General features: G+C 42.8%; 1 protein-coding gene across 1 annotated transcript in view; it reads left to right on the top strand.

Moving 5' to 3' along the window:
* The first annotated feature begins 577 nt into the window (after window positions 1–577).
* Window positions 578–22,478, top strand: part of JMY (junction mediating and regulatory protein, p53 cofactor) — a 105,744-nt gene continuing 83,843 nt past the window's right edge. Inside the window, exon 1 of the mRNA XM_035291338.3 lies at window positions 578–2,109. Coding sequence (XP_035147229.1) covers window positions 1,078–2,109 — 1,032 coding nt within the window. The 5' untranslated portion in view covers window positions 578–1,077. The remainder of the gene's footprint in view (window positions 2,110–22,478) is intronic.

Raw genomic sequence — 22,478 nt, 5'->3', positions numbered from 1 at the left:
ATTTTGTTTTGGCGTGTTACTGGGCTGTCCTCAGACACCTTCCTTTCATATCTTAAACTCCTGTCTTTCCAGGAAAGCTTCTAGAATTTTTGTTTCGGTCTCAAGGGCATGAGGGGAGAACCTAACAGGTTGCGGGCGAGCCCCATAGAATTCAGCACGCCGTTCCCCGCAGCGACACTACTTCTGAACGCAGGAGCGACTGCCCGTCCCGGCTCTCTCCAGGAGAATGGAGGCAAACGTACATTCGAGGGGCTCAAAACCTGGAGTTCGAAACGTCTCAGTTCCTCCGTCTTAGTTCCTCTTTTCCCGGGTTCAGAGGCCACCTGTGCGGCAGGGCACACCTGCCACTCTCATAGCCTTCGGAACCGGCAACCCGTCGACCGCTGGCTCCAGTCGGTGGGACTAAGAGGCTGAACGGAAGGAAGGAGAGCCGGGAGCGCGGTCGCTCGCTGGCTGGCTCAGGGGACGCCGAAGGGGGGCGCCGGCGCGCTCGGACGGGGTGCGCGCGCCGCCGCCGCGTCACCAGCGTGCGGCACGTGCCCGTGTTTACGTCCCTCGTGGAGCCGCCGACGTCAGCAGTCGAATGGCAACATTGTGGCGATGCTGAGGCGCAGAGTTTAGGAGACGCGTTCTTCAGTCAGGCCGATCCCCAGTTTTCCGCGGCAGCAGCGGGGGCGGGGCGAGCGACCAGGACCCACACAGCGCCGGCCCAACCCCGCGGGACCCGCGCCTCACCTACGGTACACCGCAGACGCAGCTCCACGGCCCCGCGCGGTGGGCGGCGGGCGGCCGCGAAGCTCTGCGGCAACGCGGAGCTTGTAAACAGATCCGGCCGCACGTGACCATGTGAACTACCTGCTCCCGGGACGCGTATTGTCCTTCTTGCGATCCGCGCCACAAAGGAGCTCGCGATCCGAGCACGGAGGGATTGGCGAGCGAGCCGGGAGAGCCGGCCGGCGCACTAAGATGGCTGAAGGCGCCCGGCGAGGGTGAGCTGGGGGCGCGGCGCAGCCAACGGGGAGTCCTCGGGCGGAGTGGGCCAGCGGCCCTCCCGCGCGGCGAGAAACCGGAGCCACCATGTCGTTCGCGCTGGAGGAAACACTCGAGTCGGACTGGGTGGCTGTGCGACCCCATGTGTTCGAGGAGCGCGAGAAGCACAAATTCGTCTTTATTGTGGCCTGGAACGAGATTGAGGGCAAGTTTGCCATAACCTGCCACAACCGGACGGCCCAGAGGCAGAGGAGCGGCTCCCGGGAGCAGACGGGGGCTCGAGTTGGCGCCGAGGCCAGCACAGCTGAGTCCGACGGGAGCCGCGGGCCCAGCAGCCCGGCTGGCAGGGGCCGGCCCGAGGCTACTGCCTTTGCACCTCTGGTTAGAAGCCCCGGGACCCGGCGGAGTCCGGCCTTGGCGGAGGGCGGCTCTCCTCGGAGCACTCGCAACCTTCTGGGGGACCCGCGGCTGCGGAGTCCGGGCAGCAAAGGGGCGGAGAGTCGTCTTAGGAGCCCAGTGCGGGCCAAACCCAGCCCAGTTCTGAGAACGTCTGAAGCCACCGATGCGACGGAGGCCGCTACTGCGGCAGCCCGGCCGGCGCCCAGAGAGGCCCCGGTGTCCTCTGTACGGATAGTGAGCGCCTCCGGGACGGTCTCCGAGGAGATCGAGGTGCTGGAAATGGTGAAGGAGGACGAGGCGCCTCTGGCGCTCTCGGAGGCGGAGCAGCAGCCGCCAGCCACCGAGCTGGAGTCTCCGGCCGAAGAGTGCAGCTGGGCCGGACTCTTCTCTTTCCAGGACCTGCGCGCGGTGCACCAGCAGCTGTGCTCGGTGAACTCGCAGTTGGAGCCGTGCCTGCCGGTGTTCCCCGAGGAACCTTCGGGCATGTGGACTGTGCTGTTCGGGGGCGCCCCCGAGATGACCGAGCAGGAAATCGACACTCTGTGTTACCAGCTCCAGGTCTACCTGGGCCATGGCTTGGACACTTGCGGCTGGAAGATTCTCTCCCAGGTGCTCTTCACCGAGACCGATGATCCCGAGGAGTATTACGAAAGCCTCAGCGAGCTGCGGCAGAAGGGCTACGAAGAAGTGCTTCAGCGAGCCAGGAAGCGCATCCAGGAGGTGAGTGAGTGAACTCTTAGTCTGGACTCTACTGGTCGCTTTTGGTTTACTGGCTAAAGCAAAGGCTGGAGCCTTGGTTTCGGGTGTGCGCAGGTGGGACGGTTGCTTTTCTGGACAAGAGGAAACTAAGAGGGGTTCCTGATCTATCTTCCTATTCATCCCTCTCCGTAGCTGTCGTTAATTGGCTCTCTGAAGGACCTTCGTCTTTATTTCCTCCCTGGTTTATCGTATGTTAAGTGCGCTCTGTGTACTACTCAGTACTGGTAATGCGCAATTAAAGCCACTCAGAAAAGGGTGTTCTGTAAGCATAGGCTACATGAGCTTTTTTCTAAAGCTCTTTCCAGCAAGTACTGCCCAGATAATCAACTTTTCTTTGTCTGTGTCATGTTTGTTTATTGAAAACATAATTGTCTTACGGAGCAAAGTTGATCATCTGTTTTGATTCTTTTTTTATGAAGTGTGTCAACCTATGCAAATTTTAAGTTCTTTATTTATTTATTTATTTGTTTTTATGTATTTTTCACCTGGGTGCAGGTGGGCTAGGGCCGAAAAGGGCGTTGACTAAGATAGTTTTTAAACGAGTGACTTGTCCAAGTGAAAAAGCACAAAGTAGAAGCAAATTTATTTTTAAAAGGTTAAAAAATTTTTATTTTATTTTTTTTTTGAGACGGAGTTTCGCTGTTGTTACCCAGACTGGAGTGCAATAGCATGATCTCGGCTCACCACAACCTCCGCCTTCTGGGTTCAAGCAATTCTCCTGCCTCAGCCTCCCGAGTAGCTGGGACTACAGGCGCACACCACCATGCCCGGCTAATTTTTGTATTTTTAGTAGAGACGGGGTTTCACCTTGTTGACCAGGATGGTCTCGATCTCTTGACCTCGTGATCCACCCGCCTTGGCCTCCCAAAGTGCTGGGATTATAGGCGTGAGCCACCGCTATCTTGGTCTTTACAGATGGCTCACGTTTCACTCCTGTTTTAGGAAGAAATAAAGGTTCTGCGCAGGAATGTTCGTTGTATTTTTGTACTTACTGTAAAAGAAGTACAAAAGCCTTTTCAAACTACTTAATCTTTAAAATAAAAAATAATGGAAAAAATGGTCTGAATGGGTATATGTACGGAGTTCTAGAATGTGTAAGAAATGTGTAATTCTTGCTTGCTCACCAGCTTCTGCTGAAGGAACTTTACTAAAAAAGTATTTTAAAATATACTTAGTTTCCCCTAATGGACACTACACGTTTCTCAAAGCAAATTACTGTTTTTACTATTAATGCAATTGAGATTGGAGAAATGTTCCCCTCTCCCCCCGGGCTTTCTTATTTTTTGGAGACAAAGGCTTGCTCTGTTCCCCAGGCTGGAGTGCAGTGGCGCGATCTGGGCTCAATGTTCCTCAGGCTGGAGTGCAGTGGCGCGATCTAGGCTCAATGCAGCCTCCGCTTCCCGGATTCAAGCGATTCTCCTGCCTCTCAGACTCAGCCTCCTGAGTAGCTGAGATTTCAGGCGCACGCCACCATGCCTGGCTAATTTTTATATTTTTTTAGTAGAGGCCGCGTTTCACCATGTTGGCCAAAATGGTCTCCATCTCTTGACCTCGTGATCCTCCCACCTCGCCCTCCCAAAATGAGCCAGAGCGCCCAGCCTGAAATGCCCCTTGTTACGGTGTTTATATTCCTGAGATTGTGGTGTTTTCTGCCTATGTATATATAATACTTGAATTGAACCCTGTTAGACTAGGCAGCTGGAGCCTCCTATTTTTTCCGTAGAATATTAAATATTTTTCTTTATTAGACTTGAGTACTTAGGAAATGTTTCTCATTTATACCATAGTACTCTTACACCTTCCTGAATCCAGATTTTCACTCTTTACTTTTGGTTTACTGCATGCTAAATGTTACTCACTGTAACATGATCCTAGGGTTCCAGGGATGTGTTTTTATTTCTCTTTTTAATCACCTCACTTCGGGAGTCTGTTCTACCTTAAATTCTTTTGAAAGAAGTGACAGAAATCTTAAGTGACCACATACATTCTCAGAAGTGTTTGGTTACTACTGACCTGTATTTCTCTTAAACGGCAAGAACAAAGTGCTTTCTCTTGGTAGATTTACAGATTTTTTTTTTTAGACCAAGTTTTGCTCTTGTTGTCCAGGCTGGAGTGCAGTGGCACAATCTCAGCTCATTGCAACCTCCGCCTCCCGGGTTCAAGGGATTCTCCTGTCTCAGCCTCCCAAGTAGTTGGGACTAGAGGCATGCAGCACCATGCCCAGCTAATTTTTTGTGTTTAGTAGAAAGGGGGTGTCACCATGTTGGTCTGTATGGTCTTGAACTCCTGACCTCAGGTGATCTGCCCGCCTTGGCCACCCAAAGTGCTGGGATTACAGGCGTGAACCACGACGCCCGGCCTAAACTACATATTAAAAAAAAATCCCAACCTAAGTAAGGGCCTGGCGCTGTGGCTCACGGCTGTAATCCCAGCACTTTGGGAGGCCGAGGTAGGCAGTTCACAAGGTCAGGAGTTTGACACCAGCCTGACCAACATGGTGAAACCCCGTCTCTAAAATAAATAAATAAATAAATAAATAAATAAATAAATAAATCTCTAAGTAAGTAGGCCCGAGATCGAGACCATCCTGGCCAACATTTTAGGTACTCAGAAAAAGCGACTGTCTCCAGTTTTTTTATTCAAATGGGTCAAAAATAAGCTCTCAAAAAATATAATTTTCTAGAACTCTTTAAAAAGGGGATTACTTTAAAAAACCTTTTTCATTAGGAAAATTTAGGTTCTCTTGACTGTAATGATTTATTTTCTTTAACAAAAAATTATTTTTTATTTTTTTTTTCCAGGCAGAGTCTCGTTGCCCAGGCTGAAGTGCAGTGATGCCATCTCAGCTCACTGCAACCTCCTTCTTCCGTGATTCTCTTGCCTCAGCCCCCTGAGTAGCTGGGATTACAGGTGTGCGCCACCATGCCTGGCTAATTTTTGTATTTTTATTAGAGGGGGTTTCACCATGTTGGTCAGGCTGGTCTTGAACTCCTGACCTCAGGTGATCTTAACCCGGCTCGGCTTTCAAAGTCCTAGGATTACAGGCATGTACTACGACCGGCAACTTCAATATTTGAAAATAGCTATCAAGGACAGCAAATAGGTTCACTGATAATCCCTACCCTGACTTCTACTGGAGATTGTGTGTTGAGATTATGTTGGAGGAGGAGGGAAGTGTGGTGTGATTGATTGGTGATGTCTGCCATGGCCATGATAATGGAAGTGTATAGGATGCTAGCCATTTATTTGTCTTAAGCTAATTAAATTTAACTTCTTTCTTAATCGTTTGCAGTAACATTTTTAGAGAAGTTGTCATGTTTGTCTTATTCTATTGTCTTAATTTGTGGAATTGGCTATACCTTTTCAAGCTAGGTTTATCTGATAAATCAATTACATTCTTGAGAATGTTAGGTAGAATACTTAGTCTTTTGGTCCCTTAGAATACTTTGTCCATATTTTACTTAGAATATATTAGTTCTTTGGTCACGTAGAATAATTTGTCCTTTTCTTTCTTTAATTTCTATGAATTTAGTTTTTGGTCTTTTTTTCCTACAGTATTCCTTTGCCTGTCCATTTAAAGACTTCAACTTAAAACCACCTGTTTTTGTTAAAAATGGTCAGGAAATTGTTGAAAGGTTGCTTTTTTTTAATAGAACAGATTGTACAACTAGATTGTAAGCTTTTCAAGGTCCTTGGTCTTGGCATTATCTTGGAACTCTCTTCTTTGCCACCCCTAGTTCAGGACCACACATCTTATCAGCATTTTTAATTAGTGAATAAAGGAAATCAGAGAAGTTTTAAAAATTTATTTTTTTTGAGACAGAGTTTTGCTCTCGTTACCCAGGCTGGAGTGCAATGGCACGATCTCGGCTCACCGCAACCTTCGCCTCCCGGTCTCAGGCAATTCTTCTGCCTCAGCCTCCCAAGTAGCTGGGACTACAGGCACACGCCACCATGCCCAGCCAATTTTTTGTGTTTTTAGTACAGACGGGGTTTCACCATGTTGACCAGGATGGTCTCGATCTCTTGACCTCGTGATCCACTGGCCTCGGCTTCCCAAAGTGCTAGGATTACAGGCTTGAGCCACTGTGCCCATCCAAAAATTTATTTTTATTATTGCAAGAATTTAAAGGACTTAGGAGGCATGTCCTTTCAATGTGAAGTCGTGTGTAAGTAAAATTTTTATAAGTTGGTAATTGTAAATTCCTCAAAGGACAGCGTTTTTAAAATGAGAAGAAATTTTTCTTTCTGTTTACCTGACAGTACTTCAAAGGAAAATTTCTTTCTTTCCTTTTTTTTTTTTTTTAAAAAGGGGTTTCACCATGTTGGTCAGGCTGGTTTTGAACTCCCGACCTCAGGTGATCCGCCCACCTTGGCCTCCAAAGTGCTTGGATTACAGGCGTCAGCCACCACGCCTGGTCCAGAGGAAAATTTCTTTTTTTTTTTGAGATGGAGTTTTGCTGTTGTTACCCACACTGGAGTGCAATGGCACGATCTCGGCTCACCACAACCTCCGCCTTCTGGGTTCAAGCAATTCTCCTGCCTCAGCCTCCTGAGTAGCTGGAACTACAGGAGCGCACCACCATGCCCAGCTAATTTTTGTATTTTTAGTAGAGACGGGGTTTCACCTTGTTGACCAGGATGGTCTCGATCTCTTGACCTCGTGATCCACCCGCCTTGGCCTCCCAAAGTGCTGGGATTATAGGCATGAGCCACCGTGCCTGGCCGGAAAATTTCTTAAAACATAAATTCCTCAATAAGAGGTTTTTACTTGGAGATGGTTTATTCCCTGTAAGAGAGTCTATGGATGGGTTTTAATGGGGTGTCCTGCAAAATTTTATATGTGTGGGCATGTGTGCATTTTTAGAGAGAAAGGCTTTTAAAGGTGTTCCTCAAAGAATTTTAAAACCACCATTGTGGGTGGGCACAGTGGCTCACAGCTTTGTAAGTAATCCCAGCACTTTGGGAGGAGGAGGCAGATGGATCACTTGGGGCCAGGAGTTCAAGACTAGTCTGGCTAACATGGTGAAACCCTATCTCTACTAAAAATACAAAAATTAGCCATGTGCGGTGGTGCACACCTGTAGTCCCAGGTACTTGGGAGGCTGAGCAGGAGAATCAGTTGAACCTGGGAGGCGGAGTTTGCAGCGAGCCAAGATCGTTTCACTGCAATCCAGGCTGGGCGACAAAGTGAAACTGTCTCAAAAAAAAAAAAAAAGAAATAACACCACACCACCACCATTGTAAGTTACCTGCTTTGTAAGCTTAGGGCACACCTCTTAATTTTTGTAATACCATTATGATTTCATACAGGTCATATGAAGTACTCCCATAGCTTTGTCTTTTGAAATAGTAAAGAATTAAGCCTTAGGTTTTCTGCTAAAAGTTTTTGTTAAGGATTTCCAGTTTGTTTAACAGGAAATTATTATAGTTCATGTGGACTTAAGAGTTTATACATTACTAATAAGAAATTATTTAAGAGATATGAGTTGTAAGGTTGTATACTTTGGAGATAACTGCAGATTTAGTTTCACACTGCAGTAATAAAGCAAATGTGGCAATAATGTGAGTCACCAGAATGTTTTGGTTTCTCAGTGCATTTAAAAGTTATGTTTATGCTGTAAATTGTGTTTCTTAGGGCTAAATCCAAATGAAATGTGAAATTTGTTACTGGGATGTTTGACTTTGGACTTTTACAAGAATTTACTATCAGAAGCACTGTTTATACAATAGGCACTGAATCAGTCCTTAAATGAATGCAGGTGCTACCAAGACCTCTTTGAACAGTTTTCAACAGTAGTCTTGGTTGTTGTTTAGAGCTGAGGTTTGTATTAGTGTGTGTGCGTTGGTGGCCCATACTGCAGCTTAGGTTTGACGTGGATTTTAAAAATCATGGTTTCTGTTTAAGAGCAGCTATTCAAGAAATTATTAATTGTGGTGCTTTAGATAGTAAACCTTAATTATGATAGTATGCTTAAGATCTAATCGTTAGTGTTCATTTTGGAATTTATTATGTTTATAAAGATGTGCTCAATTCTAACTTGTCTTCGGTTGAAACCACTGTTTGGAAGTAGTGTGTGTTTTCAAAATTAGCCATGTAAGCCACGTAATAAATAGCTTGTTGAGTGTTTGTAGTTAGAAGGACCTCAGTTGAAAATAGGACTCACCACTTCTGATGACCGGCTTAGTTATTTAACCTCTTTTAAAACGGAAAGTGGGCGAAATAATTAAAGGATGTCTTAAGATTTAAGTGTAAGACAGTATGAGTTTGCCTCTGAGTCACAGTACCAAACTTTTATTTAAAAAAAAGGACACTATGATAAAGGGCCTAACAAAGTGCCTGGCACTTACAAAAGAGGCTTCCAGGAAGTGTTGTTTTCTGTTTTTTCATTTAGTAAGGATTATCCAGTTGTCCCCTCAGCCCTTCTTGTGGGGATTGTAACTAATATTTATTGGCACTGTTTAGGTATTGGGCTCTTTACATCAGCTATCTCCTTCCATTCTCTTCACAATCTGTTGAGGTAAGGGGGTGTTTTACACCTATTTTACTGAAGCAGAAGTTGAGACTTAAAGAGGTCCTGTGGACTTTGCAAGGCTTAACCAAGCTCTGATGAAAGCCTAGATTTGTCTTAATCCAAATTTGTGCCTTTTTTGCCATGCCTTGTGGTCTGATGGGTTTCTTGATCCAAAGGACTACATTCCTTTCCTGAAGAGAAGGGACATGAATCTCTACCCTTGAGAATTGGGGAGTGGTATTACTTTAAAACTGTAGTCAGTTCAGTAATGACTTCTTTTTTTTTTTTTTTTTAAAGACAGGGTCTTACTCTGTTGCCCAGTTTGGAGTACAGTGGTGCGATGTCAGCTCATTGAAACTTCCGCCTCCCGGGTTCAAGCAATATCTTGTGCTTCAGCCTCCCAAGTAGCTGAGATTACACATGCATGCCACTACTCAATAATGACTTTTAAATTAAGATAACTCATTTCAAATTAATTATGGCAAGCATAAAGTAGGGCAGTCTGGATGTTGTGTTTTAGAGAAAGGGGTTGCCTAATGTTACAAGGATAGGTTTATGTTAGAGAAGAGTACCCAATTGTGGGTTGTTTTGTTTGTTTTGTTTTTATATCTTAATGGCTCAGCTGGAAACAGCTCCTAATTTCTGAGGTGATTTTACTGAAGGGGCAAGGAGCTGAAGTAGGAGGAAGTCTTAACAGGTATCCTCCCAAGGATACCTTTGGGTCCTTAGAAAATTACTTCTCTAATTTTCTTGAAAACCTAAGATTTGTTATAAGACTCAAGTCCTACTAAAACCCCAACTATATACATGTAGAGAAATGATAGTACTTCAGGAGTCCTGGGATGCCATCTGTCTTTCACTGGGCCAGCAAGCCATGACCTACAATTATGTATAAATAAATGGTGGGAGCAGGCTGCTATTTATAGGGAAGAATATAATATGATTGCAATGGAGAGAGCTGTTCTGTCTGGTTGGAAGTATTGAAACATAGGATATTACATGTTGAAAATGTAAGGGAACTGTAGACTTTTAGGATGGAGGATATGTCAATATTGTAGCTTGATGCCTTGTCTAACCATATTGTACTCCCATGAAAATACTGTAGACTGCTCTTGTAAAATACAGTTAAAGAATAATGAAATTAAGTGAATTTGTGGGGTTCATAAAGTAGTGATGAAAGACTTGAAAGTTGGAAGCCATTAACATATTTTGATTCTAATCATTTTCTTTAATCCTTTACCCATATATACTTTTAGACAGTTTTTTTGCATCACTGAAAAAGATTTAAGTATAGAAAAATGAAAATGCTTCTAGGTTAGGGCTTCTATAAAACAAAAACATGGAGGCTGGTAGCAGGATGTCAGCCTTCTTGGTAATTTTTTTTTTTTTGAGATGGCGTCTTGCTCTGTTGCCCAGGCTGGAGTGTAATGGCGTGGTCTCGGCTCACTGCAACCTCCGCCTCCCAGGTTCAAGCAATTCTGCCTCAGCCTCCTGAATAGCTGGAATTACAGGAGCTTGCCACCATGCCTGGCTACTTTTTGTATTTTTAATAGAGAACAGGGTTTCACCATGTTGGCCAGGCTGGTCTTGAGCTCCTGACCTCGTGATCTGTCCATCTCAGCCTACCAAAGTGCTGGGATTATAGGCATGAGCTACTGCACCTGGCCCCTTCTTGGTAATTAATTTGTGTAATGGTTTTTCTGCTTGCTGCTTTTTTTTTTTTTAAGTTAACATTTTATTTGTACATTTTTGTTTGTTTGTTTTTTGTTTTTTTTCTTTTTTAATTGCATTTTAGGTTTTGGAGTACATGTACAGAACATGCAAGACCGTTGCATAGGTACACACATGGCAGTGTGTTTTGTTGGCTTCCTCCCCTTCACCCACATTTGGCATTTCTCCCCAGGCTATCCCTCCCCAGCTCCCCCCACCCCACTGTCCCTCCCCTATTCCCCCCAATAGACCCCAGTGTTTAGTATTCCCTTCCCTGTGTCCATGTGTTCTCATTTTTCATCACCTGCCTATGAGTGAGAATATGCAGTATTTCATTTTCTGTTCTTGTGTCAGTTTGCTGAGAATGATGTTCTCCAGATTCATCCATGTCCCTACAAATGACATGAACTCATTATTTTTGATTGCTGCATAATATTCCATGGTGCATATGTGCCACATTTTCCCAATCCAGTCTATCATCGATGGGCATTTGGGTTGGTTCCAGGTCTTTGCTATTGTAAACAGTGCTGCAGTGAACATTCGTGTGCATGTGTCCTTATAGTAGAACGATTTATAGCCCTTTGGATATATACCCAGTAATGGGATTGCTGGGTCAAACGGAATTTCTATTTCTAAGGCCTTGAGGAATTGCCACACTGTCTTCCACAATGGTTGAACTAAATTACACTCCCACCAACAGTGTAAAAGTGTTCCCATTTCTCCACATCCTCTCCAGCATCTGTTGTCTCCAGATTTTTTATTGATCGCCATTCTAACTGGCGTGAGATGGTATCTCAATGTGGTTTTGATTTGATCTCTCTAATGACCAGTGATGATGAGCAGTTTTTCATGTTTGTTGGCCTCATGTATGTCTTCTTTTGTAAACTGTCTGTTCATATCCTTTGCCCATTTTTGAATGGGCTTGTTTTTTTCCTGTAAATCTGTTTGAGTTCTTTGTAAATTCTGGATATCAGCCCTTTGTCAGATGGGTAAACTGCAATAATTTTTTCCCATTCTGTTGGTTGCCGATTCACTCTAGTGACTGTTTCTTTTGCCGTGCAGAAGCTGTGGAGTTTCATTAGGTCCCATTTGTCTATTTTGGCTTTGGTTGCCAATGCTTTTGGTGTTTTGGTCATGAAGTCCTTGCCTACTCCTATGTCCTGGATGGTTTTGTCTAGATTTTCTTCTAGGGTTTTTATGGTTCCAGGTCTTATGTTTAAGTCTTTAATCCATCTGGAGTTAATTTTAGTGTAAGGTGTCAGGAAGAGGTCAAGTTTCTGCTTCCTGCACATGGCTAGCCAGTTTTCCCAACACCATTTATTAAACAGGGAATCCTTTCCCCATTGCTTGTTTTTGTCAGCTTTATCCAAGATTGTATGGTTGTAGATATGTTGTGTTGCCTCCGATGCCTCTGTTCTGTTCCATTGGGCTATATCTGTGTTTTGGTACCAGTACCATGTTGTTTTGATTACTGTAGCCTTGTAGTGTAGTTTGAAATCTGGTAGTGTGATGCCCCCCGCTGTGTTCTTTTTGCTTAGAATTGACTTGGTTATACGGGCTCTCTTTTGGTTCCATATGAAGTTCATGGTGGGTTTTTCCAGTTCTGTGAAGAAAGTCAATGGTAGTTTGATGGGGATAGCGTTGATTCTGTAAATTACTTTGGGCAGTATAGCCATTTTCACAATATTGATTCTTCCTAACCATGAACATGAAATGTTTCTCCATCTGTTTGTGTCCTCTCTTATCTCGTTGAGCAGTGGTTTGTAGTTTTCCTTGAAGAGGTCCCTTACTTTCCTTGTGAGTTGTATTCCTAGGTATTTTATTCTTTTTGTAGCAACTGTGAATGGCAGTTCGTTCTTGATTTGGCTCTCTTTAAGTCTGTTATTGGTGTATAGGAATGCTTGTGATTTTTGCACATTGATTTTATATCCTGAGACTTTGCTGAAGTTGCTTATCAGTTTCAGGAGTTTTTGGGCTGAGGCAATGGGGTCTTCTAGGTATACTATCATGTCGTCTGCAAATAGAGACAATTTGGCTTCCACCTTTCCTATTTGAATACCTTTTATTTCTTTTTCTTGCCTGATTGCTCTGGCTAGAACTTCCAGTACTATATTGAATAGGAGTGGTGAAAGAGGGCATCCTTGGCTTGTGTTGGATTTCAAAGGGAATGCTTCCAGTTTTTGCCCATTCAGTATGATATTGGCTGTTGGTTTGTCATAAATAGCTTTTATTACTTTGAGATACATTCCATCGATACTGAGTTTATTGAGGGTTTTTAGCATAAAGGGCTGTTGAATTTTGTCGAATGCCTTCTCTGCATCAATTGAGATAATCATGTGGTTTTTGTTTTTGGTTCTGTTTATGTGGTGAATTACATTTATAGACTTGCGTATGTTGAACCAGCCTTGCATCCCCGGGGTGCATCCTGCTTGATCATGGTGGATAAGTTTTTTGATGTGCTGTTGCAATCGGCTTGCCAGTATTTTATTGAAGATTTTTGCGTCTACGTTCATCATGGATATTGGCCTGAAGTTTTCTTTTCTTGTTGGGTCTCTGCCGGGTTTTGGTATCAGGATGATGTTGGTCTCATAGAATGATTTGGGAAGGATTCCCTCTTTTTGGATTATTTGGAATAGTTTCAGAAGGAATGGTAACAGTTCCTCTTTGTGTGTCTGGTAGAATTCGGCTGTGAACCCATCTGGACCTGAGCTTTTTTTGTGTGGTAGGCTCTTAATTGCTGCCTGGACTTCAGACCTTGTTATTGGTCTATTCATAGTTTCGGCTTCCTCCTGGTTTAGACTTCGGAGGACACAGGTGTCCAGGAATTTATTCATTTCTTCCAGGTTTACTAGTTTATATGCATAGAGTTGTTTGTAATATTCTCTGATGATGGTTTAAATTTCTGTGGAATCTGTGGTGATTTCCCCTTTATCGTTTTTTATTGCATCTATTTGGTTGTTGTCTCTTTTCTTTTTTATCAATCTGGCTAGGGGTCCGTCTATTTTGTTGATCTTTTCAAAAAACCAGCTCTTGGATTTATTGATTTTTTGAAGTGCTTGCTGCTTAATACCACAAGATGTCCAGTCCACCAGATATTTCTTCTTCTTTTTCTTTTTTTTTGGAGACAGAGTCTTGCTCTGTTGCTCAGGCTGGAGTGCAGTGGCGTGATCTCAGCTCACTGCAGCCTCCACCTCCCGTGTTCTAGCAATTCTCCTGCCTCAGCCTCCTGAGTAGCTGGGATTACAGGCACACATCACCACACCCAGCTAATTTTTGTATTTTTAGTAGAGACAAAAATACAGTGTTGGCCGGATTGGTCTTGAACTCCTGACCTCAGGTGATCCACCGGCCTCTGCCTCTCAAAGTGCTGATATTACAAGCATGAGCCTTCATGCCCAGCCCAGATATTTCATAGACATGAAGTCTGGGGATGTTTCCTCCTTGCTAAAATGAGGCTAACTTAGACAACACTTCACAATGTTGTTACAGGGATGTGTGTGTGTCTGAGAGAGATGGGGAGAGAAGGGAGAAGATGGATGAGAAAATTGGTTTGTCAAACATAGCAGCTGCTGTTTTTGAGTTAGGCATCTTATCTTTGAAAATTCTCACATGTAATTTTAATCAGCCCCTTACTCTCTTCATTTCTGCTTTATTTGACCTTTCATTAACTATGAAACTTTTTTTTTTTTTTTTTTTTTTTGAGACAGAGTCTCACTCTGTCACCCAGGCTGGTGTGCAGTGATGAGATCTCAGCTCACTGCAGCCTCCACCTCCCAGGTTCAAGTGATTCTCCTGTCTCAGCCTCCCAAGTAGCTGGGATTATAGGCTTCCGCCACCACGCTCAGCTAATTTTTGTATTTTTAGTATAGATGGGGTTTCACGGAGTTGGCCAGGCTGTTGTGGAACTCCTGACCTCATGATCCACCAGCCTCTGCCTCCCAAAGTGCTGGAATTAACAAGCGTCAGCCACTGCGCCCAGCCAACTATAAAACATTTTTGATGGTAGGTCTTGAAAGCACAAGATGAGTCCTCTTGCTCCATGGATGGTTAAATGTATGTGTGCCTATTTTTTTTTTTTTTTTTTTTGTAATGAGAAGTTTCCTGTGGCTCTTTTCCCTCTCTAAAAAGCCAGGACCTGCTTCCTCTGAATCTGCCCAAATCACTCATTTGTTGGTAGGAGAAAAATTACTAAGTTCCAAGAGTAAGAGACATAGGCACTGAAGGCTAAGTAATAATTCTTGTTACTATTTGTTTTTCTGGTGGAGATAGTGAAGTTCATTTTGTTTTTTAGGCTTCTTATAGGGGGCTTGATATAATACCAAGTAGCCTTAACACAGCGTATCTAAGTTATTAAATTGCATGAGTGGGATAGAAGAATTTATTCAGCAAAAGGCCAGATAATTTTGAGTTGTTTTCCTAAATGTGAGGGATTGTCCTTTATGCTTGTCCTTGAATTTTAAATTAAATATAATTACAATTCTATATAGTAGACTCTTTCAGACTGTAGTGAAGGTTCTATAAAATGGGCTGTGAAATAAAAATAGGGCTGATGGGTTAGACATTTCAGAGGAGGATTTTTTTTCTTTTTTTTTTTTTGAGACGGAGTTTTACTCAAGGCTGGAGTGCAGTGGTGCGATCTCAGCTCACTGTAGCCTCCACCCTCTGGTTAAAGTGATTCCTCTGCCTCAGCCTCCTGAGTAGCTGGGATTACAGGCACGCACCACCACACCCAGCTTATTTTTGTATTTTTAGTAGAGACAGGTTCACCATGTTGGCCAGGCTGGTTTTGAACTTTTGACCTTGTGATCAGCCCACGTTAGTCTCCCAAAGTGCTGGGAATACAGGTGTGAGCCAGTAAACGTGGCCCCCACAGAGGAAGATTCTTAAGGATAAATGTATGAAGTTACTTTAATGATTTGGGGTTTTATTTATATCTCAGGTTTGAGGGTAATGGCTAGGGTCTTAATTTATTCAACAAATAGTATAGGAACTGGAAAAATGCAGTGATGAACACTTTCTTTGGGAAGAAATTTTAAATAAAATTGGTCACCAAGTAATCCTGGTGCTTGGAATTGGTTGAGGCAGGGTACTTTTTTAGAAGCATCCCACAACACTGTCTTTAGTGATTATTGGGAGAAAAAATTAAATGGATATGGCTCAGGAAAATCTGTACTTTTGTTCTGATTATAATACTAGTTACTCGACTTTATGCTGTTAACTAGCCTTTTTGGACCTTAGTTTTTTGTTTGTAAACTGAGGTAAGTATAGCCTCTTTTTAAAGGATTCACAGTAGTTGACAGGCACAGTGTGGTAAGGGTTGGGACCTGAGCAACTTGTTTTTTTGAGACGAGGCCTTGCTCTGTCACCCAGCTTGGAGTGCAGTGGCATGATTTCAGTGCACTGCAACCTCTGCCTCCCAGGTTCAATTGATTCTTCTGCCTCAGTCTCCTGAGTAGCTGTAGTAGTAAGTAGTAGAGGCGTCTGCCACCATGCCCAACCTTTTTTTTCTTTTTTTTTTGAGAGGAGTTTCGCTCTTGTTGCCCAGGCTGGAGTGTAGTGGCTCAATCTCTGCTCACTGCAACCTCCGCCTGTTGGGTTCCAGCAATTCTCCTGCCTCAGCCTCCCAAGTATCTTGGATTGCAGGCATGTGCCACCACGCCCAGCTAATTTTGTATTTTTAGTAGAGACAGGGTTTTTCCATGTTGGTCATTCTGGTCTGATCACCCGACCTCAGGTGATCCACCTGCCTTGGCCTCCCAAAGTTCTGGGATTACAGGTGTGAGCCACTGCACCCGGCCTGTATCCAGGTTTAGATGTCCCTGCACTAAGATGACTGTCAAAGTCACAGAACTTCTAATATTGCTAGTGTTTTTAGACTTTGAGAAAGCTGTAATTTATTTTGGAGTACAGAGGGCATTTGAATACAGCAGTAGTGTTCCTTTTTGTGTGTGTTTGTCCTTATATCCTTTGTTGCCTATACTTCAAATTTTGTTATTTTTTTCACTTTTCCCTGTGGTTTGTAGTATTAAAACTGCATTTCTGATCAGTTTTTGATAACTGAAAATTATACTTGCAAAATGGATGCTTAGTTATTAAAATTATTTCTCTAAGCCTACCTCTCTACTCGCTATCCTATCTAGATGAGTTTCTATCCTCTTCACAAACACCTGTGGGGCCCTAACTGGAGTGTGTGTAAGGAGGTATATAAGAAGTTCTATATAACCACACTGGTTAACCTTTACTGACTGCTTACTGTGTGCCAAGCACCGTACAGAGATCTTTGTGTACATCGTTTCAGTTAACATGTAAATAGTAAGAGGGAGGATGCAAGTGAGTTTGAGACCTATCTTTTTCATATTAATAGCTATGATTTTGGGCAAGTTACCTGATTCGATACCTTAGCTTCTTCATCTGTAGAGAGATTAATACTGCTACCTCATAGAGTGATTTAAAAATAGCATGTTGCTGGGTACAGTGGCTCCTGCCTATAATCCCAGCACTTTGGGAGGGGCTGAGGTGGGTGGATCATGAGGTCAAGAGTTTGAGACCATCCTGACCAACATGGTGAAACCCCGTCTCCACTAAAAATACAAAAATTAGCCTGGCTTGGTGGCAGGCACCTAAGTAGCTGTAATCCCAGCTACTTAGGCTGAGGCAGGAGAATCACTTTAACCTAACCCGGGAGGCAGAGGTTGCAGTGACCTGAGATCAAGCCAGTGCACTCTAGCCTGGGTGACAAAGCAAGACTCCATCTCAAAAAGAAAAAAAAATAGGTATGTTCTAAAGCACTCAGAATGATACCTGGTATCTAGTAAACACTTGATAAATCTAAACTTTGATTAATATTCCTATCTACCTGAGAGATTTTGCGGTAGGAATAGTAAATTTGGCTACATAATGTACCTAGTATGTCAGAGAACTGGATTCAAATCCAAGCTTGTCTGATTCCAGCCTGCCTTGTTAGTCACTGGACTGTCTTCATCCCTGTGGGAAGAGAGTGAGGGTAAATGATAAATTTAAATGCTATGCAGCTGAAGTACATACATGCTCAATGTCTCAACAGTGGACAAAAGCAATAGTGCCTAGCTGATGATGGAAAACCTCAATTATATGCATATATTGTAATTTCCTATTTTGTTTGGACTTTGAGAATGATGAATTCCCAAAGGAGGCTACTCTATTTTTTTTTTTTTTTTTGAGATGGAGTCTCACTCTGTCACCCAGGCTAGAGTGCAATGGCGCCCTCTCGGGTCACTGCAATCTCTGCCTCCCAGATTCAAGCAATTCTCCTGCTTTAACCCCTTGAGTAGCTGGGATTACAGGTGCACACCACCACGCCTAGCTGATTTTTTGCATTTTTAGTAGAGACAGGGTTTTGCCATGTTGGCTAGGCTGGTCTTGAACTCCTGTACTCAAATGATCTGCTTGCCTTGGCCTCCCAAAGTGCTGGGATTATAGGTGTGAGCCACCGTGCCTGGCTAGGAGGTTACTGTAAATTTGTGCCTCTATGTATGATGCATAAAGCTCTAATGTGATTCAGAATGCATATGCCTTTCTTATAGAGACTCATTTATAGAAATATAATTTTTTTCATAACCATAGGAAGAACAAGTTTTATACTGATGTGTAAATATTCTGTTATAAATTCTATTCTGTAGTAAACTGGCCAAGAGCAAGTTATTTTAGATAATGCAATTTAAAAAATTGTATTACCTAAAAATACTCATCTCTATAAAAAAAATTAAAAATTAGCCGTGTGTGGTGGTGCATGCTTGTGGTCCTAGCTACTCAGAAGGCTGAGGTGGGAGGATCACTTGAGCTGTAAAAGTTGAGGCTGCAGTGAGATATGATTGTGCCACTGTCCTCCAGCTGGGTGACAAAGTAAGAAAGACCTTATCTCAAAAAAAAAAAAAAAAAAATACTGTCCCCCAGTAACATTTCCTAATTTTTTGGCCACCACAGTAGGCTAAGAAAGTTGGTATATTCTAAACTAAGGGCTGAAATATACCTCTTCTTTATCACTTTTTTTTTTTTTTTTTTTTTTTGAGATACAGGATCTCACTCTGTTACCCAGGCTGGAGTGCAGTGTGTGATCTCAGTTCACTGCAACCTTTGCCTCCCCTGTTGAAGTGATTCTCCCATTTCAGCTTTCTGAGTAGTTGAGACTACAGTATTTTTTTGTTGTTGAGATAGGGTTTGCCATGTTACCCAGGCTCATCTCAATCTTCTGAGCTCAAGCCATCTGCCCACCTCAGCCTCCCAAAGTGCTGGGATTAAAAATGTGAGCCACTGTGCCCAGCCCCTGCTCTCATTTTTATTCCCTATTTATTTATTTATTTATCTATTTATTTATTTATTGAGACAGAGTCTTGCTCTGTTGCCCAGGATGGAGTGCAGTGGTGGGATCTCAGCTCACTGCAACTTTGGCCTTCCTGGTTCAAGCAATTTTTCTGACTCTGCCTCCTAAGTAGCTGGGATTACAGGCACCTGCCACCACACCCAGATAAGTCTTGTATTTTCAGTAGAGATGGGATTTGAACTCCTGACCTTACTCCCATTTTTGATAGTCCATAACATTGAATTTAATTTTGTACTTTCCTTTTTTTTTTTGAGTCAGAGTCTCCCTCTGTCACCCAGGCTGGAATGCAGTAGCACCATCTTGGCTCACTGCAACCTCTGCCTCCCAGGCTCAAACAGTTCTCCTGCCTCAGCCTCCCAACTAGCTGGGGTTACAGGTGTACATTATCATACCCAGCTAAATTTTTTTTTTTTTTTTAGTGAAGATGGGGTGTCACCACATTGGCCAGGCTTATCTCAAACTTCTGACCTCAGGCGAGCCACCTGCCTCGGCCTCCCAAATTCCTGAGATTACAGGCTTGAGCCACTTTGTCTAGCCTGATTCTTATAATTTTAATAAATAATTACCTCACCTAAGTCCCATATAAAGAAAAAAACCCCACAAGTTTCTTACTGATCAATTTTTCTGACTAGTCCAGAAGGGAGGACAGTTAAAGATGTTAACTTCTTGCTTTATTTTCAGTTTAGAAATTCTGCTTCTTTATGTTTAAGAGAGGGTCTCGTTCTGTCAGTGCAGGCTGGAATGCAGTGGTACTGTCATGGCTTATTGTAACCTTGATCTCCTGGGCTCTAGTGATCCACCCACCTCAGCCTCTGGATTAGCTGGAACTACAGGTGTGTGCTATCACATATGGCTGAGTTTTTTATTTTTATTTTGTAGAGAAGAGGTCTCACTATGTCACCTAGGCTGGTCTCAAACTCCTGAGTTAAAGTGATTCTCCCACCTTGCCCTCCCAAAGTTCAGAGACTATAGGCATGAGCCACTGTGCCTGGCCTTTTTTTCCCTCTTATTAGGTGATGTGAATTTTGGTAGTGGGGTTGCTAATGAAAAGGTTGTAAAAAGTAGGGTTAAAGAAATGAAGGACTAAGAGAAAAAGGGTGTGAATTAGCTTTATTATTGTTATTTTGTATTTTTAGTAGAGATGGGTTTTTGCCGTGTTGGCCAGGCTGGTCTCAAACTCCTGAGCCCAAGCAGTCCTACCACCTTAGCCCCACAAAGTTCTGGGATTTCAGGTTTGAGCCACCATGCCTAGCCCTGTGAATTAAGTTTTGAATAGCAGTATTTACACTTGAATATTTCATGGGAATTAATAACATTATTTTGCTAAAAGGAAATGATATGCCAGCTCCCAGCGAAGCTGCCTAGATGCTTGCTTTTGTAAACAGCATGTTATCAAGTCACTGGCTCCCCGTATAGCGTCCTGTATAAGCTCTCTGTATAGTTGGCTCTTGAGCAGGTTTTACTCTACGTTGAGCCTTGTGAGACCCATAACTTGAAGTAAGGCTATCTTATTTCTTGGTGGAAATTATCTTAAATGAGTTGAATATAGGAACTCATGAAGTATCATGCTGATACTTCAATATCTGAAGTATTAGCATGTTTGTGGTTTTAAAAATTGAAAACTGGAAGGAATTTTAAAACTGAGTAATTTTTTTCTCCTTTCATTTTGTCTAACTGCACCATTCCTCAGTTACTTTATTTAGGTTTCCCTTTTGTGTTAAATTTCATCATATTTTCAGTCTCCTTTGACTCAAGATTGGGATCTTTCCCTTAAGAGAAGATGAATAGGCCGGCGCAGTGGCTCACCCCATAATCCCAGTACTTTGGGAGGCTGAGATGGGCAGATCACCTGAGGTCCATATTTCGAGACCAGCCTGACCAACATGGTGAAACCCTGTCTCTACTAAAAATGCAAAATTAGATGGACATGGTGGTGCATGCCTGTAATCCCAGCTCTTCAGGAGGCTGAGGCAGGAGAATCACTTGAACCCAGGAGGCAGAGGTTGCAGTGAGCTGAGATTGCACCATTGCACTCCAATCTGGGCAACAAGAGCAAAAAACTCCATCTCCAAAAAAAAAAAAAAAAGAGAAGATGAATGGATTGGCCTTGAGTAGGAGTCATGTGGGGCAGTCCTTCCAGAGCTTGAGTTAGGCTACGGGGTTCACACCTCACTTCTACCTTCCTCTAGTTTAACTCTTTGTAGTAACTGAGATTTCTGCTGTGGTTCCTCATCTCTAAAATGGCATAATAACTATATACCTACATCATAAGATTGTTAAGAAGAACGAAAGAGAATATATGTGAAGTGCCTAGCGTGGTATCTGATATAGAAACCCTCATAAATGTCCACTGCTATTAAATAATTTTTCATCTGCTTGTTCCTGCAGCAACTCATGCTGACTGCTGGGTTCCTCCTAAACCAAAACTTGTTTGCTCTAAAAACCATGTTTGTAATGGAAGTTGGTGCTGTACAGGTAAAATATTTTCAAATCAAAACAATGTCAAAACAAGAAAAAGATGGCAGGTTGATCTTCAGCCTCCTAAACCCTCTGTAGGAACTCCTAGTCCATGCTTTCCCAAGTCCCTTGTTGCTGCTCCGTATACACATTATTATTTTTGTTGACATCACAGGAACGATGGTCCTTTTGATATAGTCAGTTAAAACGGCTACTCTCATATTTTTTCTTGTCAATTTTATTGATAGCTCTTCTCCATTTTTTCCCATATTCCCCTTCATTTTGTTTGTAAGTGTCCCAGACAACTGTGATCACAATTGATTTGAAGCTATTTCAGTTGAAATAACTATTAAAGAAATGGTAAGCATTAACCTCTGGAAGCCTTTAAAAATACCTGTGAATCTTCTTCAACAGTTGTTTATTCAATAAATAGATCTTGTGTCAGGTATTTTTTAATTTTTAATTTTTTTTTTGGCATGTGAAGTAAGAGCTATCCAGGTGCTTTTAACAGCCCCTTACCCTGCAGTACAAATTCTACTTATCTGTTCTTTCTAATTATACCTACATTTTTTTTTAATGTTGGCATTTCTGATTAGTATTTTCATACTTACTCTAGCAAAATGTTGCATTTTAATATCTTTCATTGCACTTTCACATGTTTGCCATGGTTTGGGGTAGCTTTGTGAAGTCTAACCATAACTTAAAATATTGTCTATGGGAAAAAAATGTGCCTTTAGGGTACAATATATTTAATAATTGAAAACTGCCTATAATTCTTACTTTATTTCATTAGCGTAGTTTTCAAAGGATCCAGATTTATATTATGAAGCATATGTAGGTATTTTTATATGCTGTTTTTTTTTTTTAACAAGTTATTTGACAGTGGAGGGTGGGGAGGAAGGTTGGAAAAAAGTCGGTTTATTTGAAAATGCCCATTCTGGCCAGGCACAGTGGCTCACACCTGTATTTCCAGCACTTTGGGAGGCTGAGGAGGGTGGATCACTTGAGGTTAGGAGTTTGAGACCAGCCTGACCAACATGGTGAAACCCCGTCTCTACTAAAAATACAAAAATTAGCTGGGCATGGTGATGTGCACCTATAGTTCCAGCTACTCTGGAGGCTGAGGCAGGAGAATTGCTTGAACCTGGGAGGCAGAGGTTGCAGTGAGCTGAGGCCATTGCACTGCAGCCTGGGCGACCGAGCAAGACTCCATCTCAAAAAAAAAAGAAAGAACATGCCTATTCCTGTTTGGTCGGGAAGAGGAGGGGAAAATGAAAGTGATTTAAGAT

This window comes from Callithrix jacchus, chromosome 2 (genome assembly GCF_049354715.1).
Source record: "Callithrix jacchus isolate 240 chromosome 2, calJac240_pri, whole genome shotgun sequence".
NCBI lineage: Eukaryota > Metazoa > Chordata > Mammalia > Primates > Cebidae > Callithrix > Callithrix jacchus.
The sequence above is the reverse complement of the archived record's forward strand: the minus strand, read 5'-3'. Positions and strand labels throughout refer to the sequence as shown.